Consider the following 12,438-nt stretch of genomic DNA (forward strand, 5'->3'; position numbering starts at 1 on the left):
TCCTCCTCAGAGAGGCCTTTCCCACTCAAGGCCCCCACAACTGTCTGTATACAACCTTGCCCCTGCCAATGCCACCTGGGTCCCCCCCATTGTCCGCCTTCTCAGTCCTTTGTTTTCTCTGTGGCACTTTATACGGCGAACAGTTGTTTTTGTCATTTAGGGATTTGCTCCTTTATTCCTGCCTCCCTGGGAGAATGTGTACCCAGGGAAAGAACAGGGATCGTCTCTGTCCTGTTGCCCGTAGGTCTGCAACACCTCCCACTGTGTCTTGCCCACCAGTTCAGCCAAGATAGATTTGTCAAATGGATGATGTTAGGCCAATATTTGCAGAGATGATCCTGCTGTCCATCATCAATAAGCTGTGCACTTTGAATTATGTTTCCAGTAATGCTTTGTGGAATGAAGTAAGAGGGACCGAGTTGAGAGCTTTCCGGGCTCTTCCACCAGCCCGCTGGGTGACCTTGGCGAGGCTCCTTAACCTCGAGGCCACAGGCTCTTTATCAGTAACATGGGAAGGCTTTGCATTCAGTCTCTAAAGTTTTTCCCAGCTCTAACATCTAAGTAAATACCTTTCACAGCAGTGCTGCGCCAACAGAATATTGTTCGGCCATAAAAAGGAACGGAGTACTCCTACGTGCTGCAACATGGATGAGCCTTGAAAACGTGCTCAGTGAAGGAAGCCGGTGACAAAGGACCGCATATTGTATGGTTCTATTAAATGAAATGTCCAGAATGGACAGACCCATAGAGACAGGACATAGATTAGTGGTAGCCAGGGCCTGAGGACGAGGGTGGGGAGAGCAAAGGGGAAATTCTGGTCGAGAGGTACAGGGTTTCTTTTGCAGGAGATGAAAATGTCCTAAAATTGATTGTGGAGATAGTCACAACTCTGTGAATTAAGAAAAACCACTGGGGGTGCCTGGGTGGCTCAGTCGTTAAGCGTCTGCCTTCAGCTCAGGTCATGATCCCAAGATCCTGGGATCAAGTCCCGCATCGGGCTCCCTGCTTGGCGGGGAAGCCTGCTTCTCCCTCTCCCACTCCCCCTGCTTGTGTTCCTGCTCTCACGATCTCTGTCTGTCAAATAAATAAATAAAATCTTAAAAAAAAAAAAAAAGAAAAACCATTGACTCGTACACCATAAGTGGGTTAATTCTACAGTATATGAATGATATCTCAGTAAAATTGGGGTTTTTTTAGTGCTTTGTGTTTTCATTGGATCTTATGGTTTTCAGAGAAGTTTTACATACATTTTCCTGCCAGTTTCTCAGCATAATCCTCTATGTTTAAGAGAGACCAAGGGAAGGGACTGTGTATGGATCACCTAAACATGCCAGGCATCGTGCTAGTTTCTATCCTGGTATAAACAGTATAAAATTAGAGTGTGGGTTCCAGAATCAAACTACATGAATTCAAATTCTGGCTTGGCTGTGTATTAGCTGTGTGATCATTGGGCAAGTTATTTAGCTCTGTTGCCTTATGCGTGATGATAGTACCTGCTTCATGGAATTGTTTTGAGGATTAAATGATTTAATGCATGGCGAGGGCCCAGGACTGTCACTGTCATTTCCACGGAGCTACGGTGACTTCATTGCTTCTCCCAGCATTGTCTGGAGGAAGGTGGCAGTGGCTTTGTCCTGTAGGGAGGAAGACTGAAGTTTGCTGACAAAATGTTTTACCCAACATTATACTTATAATCAGGAGTCACATCGTGACCAGAGCCCAGCTCTGAGTATTGCAAGTACCCTGTGTTTTCTTCTCTTTCATATAACACCTTGGGCTCCAGTGATGGGAAAGATGGATCCAGATCCAGCCAAATTCTCTCCTCTCACATCCCCTTGTGTTCAAGGTCAGACAAGATGTACAGATGGCGGATAGTCATCCGGGATCCCATTTGTAGCTCTAGGTTGGTTGCCTGGGACTTTTTTCCACCTACCCACCCATTATGTAGGTATTTATTCAAACACATTATAGGTGCTGCAGAAATCCCAAAGGACAGGTCCTTTTGTGTAATCAAGGTTTTTTTTAAATAGACTGTATTTTTGAGCCATGTTAGGTTCACAGCAAAAATGAAGGGAAGACACAGTGATTTCCCGTATATCCCCTGCTGTCACACGTGTGCAGCCCCCCATTACCAACACCCCCATCACGGTGGTACATTTGTTACAACTGATGGACCTACACGGACACATCATTATCAGCAAGGGACGTTTTTAGAAAGCTTTTCATTTCCTAGCTCATTTCTGTTCTCTGCCTTCCCTAGTCTCCGTTCGTCTTTCTCGGGGTGGGGGGTGGGCAGGTGGAGTCGAGTTCGCCCTCTGTGGACTGTGGACTCCCATGCTGGCCACGTGAAGGCCTCACGGAGTTACATATGAGCCGGAGCTGCTTGGCACAGGACTCAGTCCTCAGCCATGAGCCCCAACGCCCCAACGTTGTTGCACTGGTGAGAGTTCGTCTCAAGAGTTTCCTCTGTAAATATTATTTCTCCAGGATGTCCAAGTTTCATAGCTCATTTTCACTGGATTTCTTTCTGGCTAAGTTTCCTAAACATATATCCTCTGCGAGCAGGCCTGGCAGGAAGGAGTAACACCCAGCTAGGGCTGCTTGTGGAACCAACGAGGTGTCTGGCTCCCTCGAGTGACTCCATTCCAGTCTTCTCAACCTACAGCCTCCGGCAGCTGCTGCCCAGGAGGAGCGAGAAGGAGTGTGTGTGAGAAAGGGGCTCGGAAAGGGGAGGGGTAGCCACACAGCCTGGCCCAGCAACAGCTCCTCCCTCTCGCAGCAACACCCAACGGCCTGGAAACTGCTCAGTCAGCACACATTCCCTGCCCGTCTGTGGCGTGCAGAGACTCGCACCCCTTTGCCACCCAGGGACCCCGCCCCGGGAGCCGAGGGGGCTCAGACCCTGTAATGATAAAGACGCACACTAGAGAAACTCCACTCATTTTTCAGCTACAAGCAAACACAAGTCCAACGGCTACAGCAGAAACTCTCTATTTCATATGTACTAGATACTATTGGTAGATACACGTATGTATTAGGTAGAAAAAATATATATATATATATATTTTATCTTTCAAAGAAAAGCAGAAAATAATGTAGGGTGAAAAAAAGCAAATTGCAAAAGAATGTAGTAAATCCTTGATGAAATTCTGTATAAAACACAGAACAGTGTGCATAGGTCATGAATATATAGGGACTAAAATGGGAAAATGTGCCTTAGATTCAGACCAAATTCATACCAGTTGCTGCTCTGGGGAGGATGAGGTGAAGGGCCGAGTTGGGGAGGGCAGTGGGAGGAACTTCCCCTTTGTCCTAGCTCTTCATTTTGTTAAAAGCACAATTCCAGGGCAAACCCAGCCACCGGGTGACCCTGGTTCAGTCTGGGTGATGGGGCTGCTGTTGACCATGGACTTCTCCTTTTCGGGGCTGTAGCTGATGTATAAGGCTCTGCTCTTAGTCAATGGGCAAACACTCAGAGCTGACCAAGGCTCCCGTTGCTTGTTCCTGACTCCCCCCTGATGCCCTATGACCCAGCTCAGGCTTGACCCAGGCCCTGTGTAGACCCAAACCTAGGTATCCATAAAGGTGAGCCTTCTTGGGAGGTTACAGGGAGCCAGGAAAGCTGATGAGGCAGGACAGGGGTGAGGGGGCACTAGGGCCCCCCCATTCTCTGCTCAGTTTCCTTTTCCAGCACCTTCCACCAGGTTAACTAACACCTGAGCAAACAGGAAGGAACAGCTTTTCTTCATCCCGGGCAGGGAATTTAGGACTTGCTGTCTGTGACAGGAAGGTCCTTGGCTCTGTCACATCCCCAGGATGAAAGGGCAAGTACTTTTTGAAAAATGAGACAAGTCATTTAGTCCGTAGAGTACTTGTTGTTCCACTTTTGACTTAGCAGGAGAAATGGAAGCAATTTTTAATTAAAAAAAAAATTTTTTTTTAATTTGTTGTTTTATTTTATTTATTTATTTTTTAATTGCCTTCTTGTGGTCCCCAGTTCTCCCAGCCCCCACGGCCTGCACAGGCACAGAGGCTCTGCCACTGTCTGGGGCTCCTGCCTTCTCTGCCCCCGGCCGGGCCTCTTCTCTGCCCCTCACCAGCAAATTTTTTTTAAAGTTACTCTAAATAGACATAAGCTTCTTAGAGAAAGTCAAATTTACAAAGCAGTATAAAAAATGGGCTACATATTTTATACACAGGTTGTAAGTGTTTGCTTGGTGGATTTGTGACCATCATGTGCCCAGTGGCATCCAGAGCCCTGCTTCTTTACTAGGAAACGCAGAAGGGTGTGCTGGTTTAGGAATGGCCCATTTATCAAAACTAAATGTCGCAATACTGTAATGTAATTTCCACCTTTGTGGATCGTGCTCCTCCCTGCCCTGGGCTTATAGTTTGGACCCCTTCACGGGGCTTTTTACTTGGAGGAACGTACATCAAGGTGAACCCAGAGCTTTTGGGTGGACATGCCAGCCCCTAACTAGGCAGTGTGCCTGTTTTTCTGCAGAACTATGTCTATATCCCTGGTTTTCTCTTCTCCGCAGTACCTTCCCTTAGCTCTTAGCAGTACTTTTATTCACAGGAAGATACATGATTCTTACTTTCCAAGGATAGAAAGAAGGGAAAGGTGTTACGAGCCTACCACTGCCAAGATGAAGTGAGCTTTGGGGCACTGCACCATGGTTCCGAGCCCCAAGCCATCCTCGCGTCTTCTTCTCCTACCCTAGAAATTTTTAAAGATAAGATTACAACTGGTGCGTTCAGGGGACAAATGAGTGCAGAGGGAGGTTCTGCTTTGGTAGCACGTCTGTGGCCTTGAAGCCTGCTTTCCACCTCTGCTCTCCAAAGAGAGGCCAAAAAAGATTACGTGCCGAGTTTATTCTGGGTCGGAGACTTCCCGTCCTTTGCTGTGTTTACCCAAAGTGAGGTCAGCCTCATTCAGAACTCAGTGAGGTTGTTTTATGTCAGTGGCATTTATAATTAAAATGTAGCCCCAAGCTGGGCTCCGTAAAACATTAGAGAAAAATGGAGAAGAAAAAAAAAAAAACAGTGAGTTTGTGGAAAAAAAATTCCAGTGGTTTGGAATACATATATATATATATGAAAAAGACTTTTCTTAGAATGTGTAAAGGTGTCTGCTTCTGCTTTAGGGTCTGAAAAAAAGATGCCTGGAAAATTTTGATATAGTCCTTGGACTGTGGATATTAAAAAAAAAAAGGAGTCTATCTAGAAAAATCTCTTCTGTATAACCAGATAAGGGGTGAGTGGGAGGAGGGGCAGGGCGACCTCTGGGCATCACATCCCACCAAGGTGGGAACACCCTGCAGGGGCTGAGGGAGCATTTCTGCCTGAAGACCGGCCCTGCTCTGTGGCTTCTGCAAGTAGGGCCCAGTTCTGCCCACCTTGGTGATCTGAAAAACTGTCTTGACTTGCAGCCCAAGCTGGTGGGGAGCCAGGTGCCTTTACCACGGGGTGCCGAGTCATACCAGAAACTGAAGTCTGCATGGCCCCCAAACAAGGAGGTGGGAGGGATTTCACTGAAGAGGAGTCTGCCCTTTATAAAGGGCTGCAAAGTACATTCCTCTGACCAGTGAACTCCCTTAGTGCCTTTAGGATGTGGTTTGATTCATAAATATTTGATTGGCACACACTTTGCTCAGGAACATTTCCATTTGTGCGGTGAGCAGTGCCAGTAATCCTGCTCCCCGCATAGCCTCTTGTGTGCTTGGGGAGGCAAGGGGGTGTGGGTCACGGAGGAGGCTGCAGATCTGGGATGCCCGTGAACTTGTTCTTCTCCAGTTACCGTTCAGGTATTCAACCCATTGAGGAATAAATCATGTCCCCTTTTGCCCGAGAAGAAAGTGCAGCAGGAAGAACAGAATGGAGCACGGAGCCCCTCCTTGCTCTGCCCGCCACAGCTTGCTCTCTCTGCCAGAGAAGTTAGACAGGGCAGGGCTTGCTGGGCCTGGGCACATTTTTCCTACATTCCAGGCCTTGAGAGCGCCAAACCTAGACGGTCCTGGCAATACCGAGATAAAGAGTAAGACTAAATCCCGTGAGCAAGGCTAACATTCATTTAACTTAACAGCCTACAGAGATCAGATGGTTACAGGAAGAAGGTCAAGTAAGCCTAGGAGTGATGACGAATAACATTTTTGGAGCCCCTACTATGTGCTATACCACTCTTAAGGTTCCTCCTTTCCTAGGACATGGGAACTGTTTTTAAGATGAAGAAACAGAGGCCTGTGGGGAAGTAACTTCCCCAGGGGGACAAGGAGCTAGTGAACAGGGAGCTGCACCTACACCCCTCTGATCCACGGGACAGGCTGTGTGAATCTAGTATGGTTTGTTTTTCTTTTTTTTTTTTAAAGATTTATTTACTTATTTTAGAAAGAGATCGAGAGAGAGAGAGAGCACGAGCAGGAGGTTGCAGAGGGAGAGGGAGAGAGAATCTCAAGCAGACTCCATGCTGAGCACGGAGCCTGACACGGGGCTCGATCTCACGACCCTGTGATCACAACCTGAGCCAAAACCAAGAGTCGGATGCTTAACTGACTGAGCCACCCAGGCGCCCCTCCACTATGTTTATTTAATCAGTTCATGGGGTAAGACCACCATCATGGTATTGATGTCAGGGGCCATAGTGGTATATGGAAAGAGCCTTAGTATTGGAAGAAGAAGCTATGGACCTCTTTTAAACTTTCCCACTTATTAACCAGCCACAGGCCCGGTTAGCTCAGTGTCTGTAGAGTGATGATAATTCATAACCTTGTGAGATTATGGTTAAGTGGAAATGAAAGAATCTAACACAATGCCTGGCATATATCAGGTGCTCAATGCCCAATAAATGTGAATTTGATGAGTGAATGAATTGTCTTCGTGGCAGATAAATTCAAATTCAACAATAAATTCAGTAAATTTATTATGCCAAGTGCCAGTCAATGTACTAGACACAGAATTGCATTGTTGAACTATAAGAGACAAAGTCCCCAACCTCAGGGAGCCTAGTGTGTGTGTGGGGAAACCATTAAATACTCACACAATAAGTGTAATTATAACTACCAGGAGATATGCATGGTACAAGAGGCACTCCTCAAATACTCTGTGTCTGAAATGAAACTGGTCATCTTTCCCTGTGCCTGTTCCTCTTCCAGGATCCTCCCTCTCAAGGTGATGCCGCCATCTACCCATGTCCCACAGGAAAGCCATAGGAGTCACCATGAATCTTCTTGCACCTTAACACCCATTGCCTTGTCTCAAGGTCTGCAGCTCTTACTCTGGTGTTGCCTGGCTTTCCTAGAATGGCGTAACAGATGGTCACAGCCTGTATGGATGATTGCCTACAGCCGTGGTTTGAGGAGTTAGGGGGACATTTTACTCAGGCCTACATTACAGTGGCCTGCGCACAAGCATCTGTCGTAGGTTTATACCACTCCAAGAAAGGCCTTGTGTTAGGTACATGGAAACTTACTCTCCTGGAAGTAGGAAGATGATAAGTTTTGAAAACATCCCAGTTTTGCCCAGGGCAGATCCGCTGGTTGCCGACAAAGAGAAGCTGTGAAAAGAGTTATTTTTTTTTTGCCTTGTAGAGCTGGAAGGCATGCAGTTCTATTTGGTATGTAGATTCATTTCAATATTTGATTGGGTTTTAGAAATATTCTTCCTCACGGAAGTCTTAAGGGTATGGCTCTGTACCTGTGACCACAATCTCTAGTCATGCTCAAACTAATGATCTAGGAATAGAAACCATCCCCTCGCCAGACGGTACTAATTGGTAAGCCAGGGTCATCTACTGTCTCCGACCCTGCCCTGTCCAGATTGATTCTGATGCAGAATGACCCTTGAAATGAAGATGGGGTGTGGCAGTACCGCCACTGGGCAGTAGAGGGCGACAGAACCACATTCAGTGGGTACAGCCATGCCTGGGAGTCCTCTTGCCTGCCCGATCTTTTAAGACTTTTCAGACACACAGGGCCGTGTTATTATTCCCATTCCCCAGATGGGGAAGCTGAGTCTCAATACTATTCCCAAGATTAGACAGCTGGGAACACTGGAGACATCTACATTTTTAGACAGGAGGGGTGATTGGAAGGGTCCTTGGGCTGGGGGACTTGACATTTATTTTGCAGAGCATTTTATGCAAAATGGGGAGAATGGTCATTGTTCAGTGCTGTCCCAGTCAGAAAGTGATGGTGCAGGAATATGAGCTCAAGCTTTCTGACTCCAAATCTAGGGCCCCTTGAGTCTGCAGAGAGTATGTGAATTATCCCGTTCTCCTGGCTTTCACAAGTAGAGAGATGGATTTCTGCTCACTCACCCCCACTTACTCTGATTTCTGTCCTCCTTGGCCCATGTTCCTAGTTCTAGAGTAAATAAATAGGCCAACACAACTCTGAATGTTGCCAAAGAGGCCCTGAATCAAAATGTGAATCCAGACCCTTGACCTTCCTAGGAGACAATATTATAGAAAAAATGAAGGGAAGGTCCTCAAATATTATACTGTATTTCCACATGCTGGATTGAATATATCGAAGCCTTGATTATGTGATGGGGGACAACAACAGCAGGATTGTACTGAGCTGTTACCCTGAGCCAGGCACTGTGCTCGATCATGTCATTTAATCCTCCCAAGAAACCAGCGATGCAAGTAGTATTATTCTTATTTTACAAGTGAGAAAAGTCAGGCCAGAAAGATTACATAATTAGCCCAAGGTCACTTGGCAAACAGTCGATCCAGCATTACTTGGATGTAGACCTCCTCACACCTACTCTTACAGCTTTCTGGTGCTGCATTCCAGGGGTTCCTGACGGCTTTGGTGGCCAAATTCACAGCACTTTCAGAAGTTGTCCCAATGTTACATACCCAGAATGCAATTGATAGTGTTAATGATGGGATGACAACAATGAAATCACATGCCATTTGCACAGAAATTCCAGTACTTGGAAGTCCTAATTGTAGTGTCTTGTTTTCCCAGAATTCAAGATTTCCCAGAAAAGCCAGCCTAACCCTGAGGAACACAGCATAATGGTTGTCTTTCCCCTGAGAGTCTGAGCACCAGAGAGCATTCCCATTGGTTCAGAAGATGGGTAAGACTTAGGAGAAACATTTAAAATCCCAGAGGAATTAAAACTTCTTTCCCTTGTGTTGTATGGGGCAGATCACGCAAATTGTACAGCTTGCCTCACATAATGGACTACAATCTAAGTCCATTTGTTTGCAGTAAATGTTACTTATATACATATATATGTTTAATGTACTAAATAGAGTCCTTTTTGCCTCACTCCGGTACCTAGTTTCCATCAAATATAAGGCATTTGCTAGGCCCATTTGAAGACAAGCCATCAAAACAAACCCCCCCAAAAATCTGACCCTGCAACTGCAAGTCCCAACATCAGCCTTCCTGCTCTTTATCTCAAGGGTCTGCCTGGTGAGTGGGAAGGAAGAGACAATGCCTCTGGTCCATAAATGGCGGCTTCCGACCCCACAACCTTTGCATTTAAAAGTAGAGTGAGCACCACTGAGGTGGTCATTTGTGCTTACAGCCTGCAATTTGGTGCATATTACATGAATAATTAAGACTATTTGGTATATCACATCAAGGTCAGTATTTTGCATTCATTTTCAAGCCTGTTCTGTAGACCCTTACTTGCTACCTCTACACTTTTCTTCTCTTGATTCACAGTGTGCTTTACCCATCAGATCACTGACCCTCTAAGCAGGAACTTAGTTCCGACTTTTGGCTCAGGGAATCCTTGATAACATCACAGTAGGACCCAGACACCTAATATCAAACAGACACACCACCGTGAAAAGTACTAAAGCAGAAGGAAGAGATTTTTATTCTTAGATAGTCACGACGATTCTTTTCTCTAAAGTCATACGTCCATTTATCAACGCCCTCTGAGAGCTAAGCTGGCAGGAAAGCCCGGAAGAGATAGTCAGCATTTGGCTCCCACTGCTCTCGCTCTCCAGTTTCTGTAAGATCTGGAGAATGACTTTACCCCTTCCCGGTTACCACAACCACATCTGCATGATACGCAGAGCAAAAGCTGCATAATTTACGATGTGTAAGACTATGATTATGAGCTAGGATTTCGCAAATCAAGCCCGGTGGGAACATACGCTGGAGCGTCCATGACCATGAAACTGAGCCCAGGTCTTTGTGTAGGGTTGACTGCCCCCCTGCCTCACGTGGATCCTCCTGTCAGAGAGCAGGCAGGGCCCTCACCAGCCTTGGGGGCCAGGCCCTTCTTCACTAGTTAAAGAAACCCACAACAGCTGAACACTGGCAGCTGTATCTGATCTCAAAGCAGTTATGTTAGGTCAACAGATAGTCCTTTTACAATCTTGCTATAGGACCCCTTTAGGTAGGCTGTAGCTCTCACAGTGTGTTATTTCCCACACCTAGACCTGTACACGTTTATGTTACCCTGCCGCTGAGCGTGTCGGGAAGAGAAAGGGTAGCCCTAGGCAGATAGCTTCCCTGCTCGCCTCCTTGACTAAGAAAGACACCAGGAAGGCAGGGGGCTGTAAGAGAGATGGGTGCTTACTGTGCTGGTCGCTCCTGTCTCTTGTCCCGTCCACTGTGCCATCTGGAAGGATCCTCAGGAAGTGGCCCCCATTGCTACAGTAGAGGAGTTTGGGCTTCTTGTAATTCCCCGGAGGCAGATTAAACTTCTCCATCAGGGCGGTGAAGGTTGTGATTTCCCCTTCAGCCATGGCTCAGCAGCTGCTGGTTACGGCGCTTTCAAGGCTGTAAGAAATTAGACAACCCTGTAGAATGTCCCACCGGCAAAGGTGCTGCGTCCCCTTTCAAGAAGGGGAGGAGAGCCTCAGGGCACGGGGCTCCTGGTGGGTTAGTAACCACAGACTGCCCAGGTGATAGCCACAGGAAACGGGCCTGTGCGGTGGGCAGTGGTTAAGGAATAAAGGTCTCTGGCCCGGGAGGGATTTTCAGGACATTTCTTACTTCCCAATTGGACACAGCTTTGGACCAGGCTGTGCATTTTTTAGAACTTCAAATTTAATCACTTGGCCAAGGGAAAAAAAAATAATGTTTTGGTCCCTCCTTCTGATCCACACACATCCTCAAATTAAACACTGGAGTTGCACTAAAATAACACCTGGGCCCTGGCTGAAACCCACAAAAGCCGAGAGGCCGGCACTGAGGTTTTTCTCTCCATCCTCCCACTGTTTTGGCTGGGGACTGCCGGCCCCGCGGATAGCCTGACTGTTGGGGACCCATAGGAAAAGGGATGGAGGCCTTGCAGACCGCCCACAGTAGGGACCGCCAAGGGTTCATGCGTCAAGGGTTTGCTGGCAGGAACAGCAGTGGAGCGGGGAACAAGCACATGGCACGTGTTCCGGAGGGTTCTATAGGGCAGACGCTGTACCAAAGGAACCTGGATGAGACAGATCATGATGAAGGGTCTGCCAGTTATCCTTCCCCAGCTTTCCGTACGTCCTCATATCACACAGAGAAGGTGGGTCTGTCCCTTGTACAAAGGCCGTCTTCTTCCTCATTATTTTCTAACGAGACATATTTATTCTGACACAGCAGCTGCCATATTACATGGTATAATCCTCCAATAGTGTAGACACCCACCCTATAGAGATTTATATCATCATGTACAAATGCATCAGTGACACAAAGCTAATTTTTAAAAAGCAAAAGTAATAAACATTAGAATTTTAAAACATCTCCTTGCCCCACCACTTAGGAGAACAATGCGCTGGTGACAACAGGGATACGCAGGGAAGAGGCAAAGAAGAGCCAGAAAACTATGTGGGAGCTTCCTTACAAAAGTGATCAGGTGCTGGCTGTGCACGGTGATCATCAGTAATATCAGTTATATTATTATCAAATATAGCAATATAATATCAATTATAATAATAATGATCATCATCATTCACACGTTCTGGGGTACAAGTTAGCTCATGTGACCTTCTTTATTACTCTTTGAGACAGACACTCATATGATCCCCATTTTTTCTAAAATGACACCGAAGCTTACAGATGTTCGATGGCCTGTCCAAGGTCAACAGCTTCTAGGTGGTGGTGCCGAGCCTCAAAAGGAGTGTGTTGAAACAAAGCGGTCACTTGGCCTTAACACCATGAAAAGGTAAAGGGACTTCACTGATACTGTATCATTGCCGAAAGTGGGATTTTTACCTCTTGTCTGGCACAGACATCTGCCCCCATGAGCTTGTTATTCATTAAGTTATTCATTTGTGACCCAGATGTTGGCTTTCACCAACTTTTATCCCCATGTCAACCTTGAAGCGAGACTCCAGGCATGTCCTCATTCCCCAAGAGACCCCACAGCGCCAGGCTCTAAGGAGCACTGTGTGCTTCACGGAGGGTCTGCTAGCCTCCTGCATGCCCTGCATTAACCATCCATCCATCCATCCATCCATCCATCCATCCATCCATCCATCCA

The 12,438-nt window shown here is 46.7% G+C and overlaps 1 protein-coding gene across 7 annotated transcripts in view; it reads right to left on the minus strand.

Moving 5' to 3' along the window:
* FGF1 (fibroblast growth factor 1) overlaps positions 1 to 12,438 on the minus strand; it is a 118,006-nt gene that overhangs the window by 31,837 nt on the left and 73,731 nt on the right. For all 7 annotated transcript variants that reach the window (XM_035014368.1, XM_035014366.1, XM_035014363.1 and 4 more), the window contains one exon: positions 10,549 to 10,751. In XM_035014368.1, coding sequence (XP_034870259.1) covers positions 10,549 to 10,717 — 169 coding nt within the window. In that variant the 5' untranslated portion in view covers positions 10,718 to 10,751. The remainder of the gene's footprint in view (positions 1 to 10,548; positions 10,752 to 12,438) is intronic.

Source organism: Mirounga leonina, unplaced genomic scaffold (genome assembly GCF_011800145.1).
Source record: "Mirounga leonina isolate KUSES-001 unplaced genomic scaffold, KU_Mleo_1.0 Mir_168, whole genome shotgun sequence".
Classification (NCBI taxonomy): domain Eukaryota; kingdom Metazoa; phylum Chordata; class Mammalia; order Carnivora; family Phocidae; genus Mirounga; species Mirounga leonina.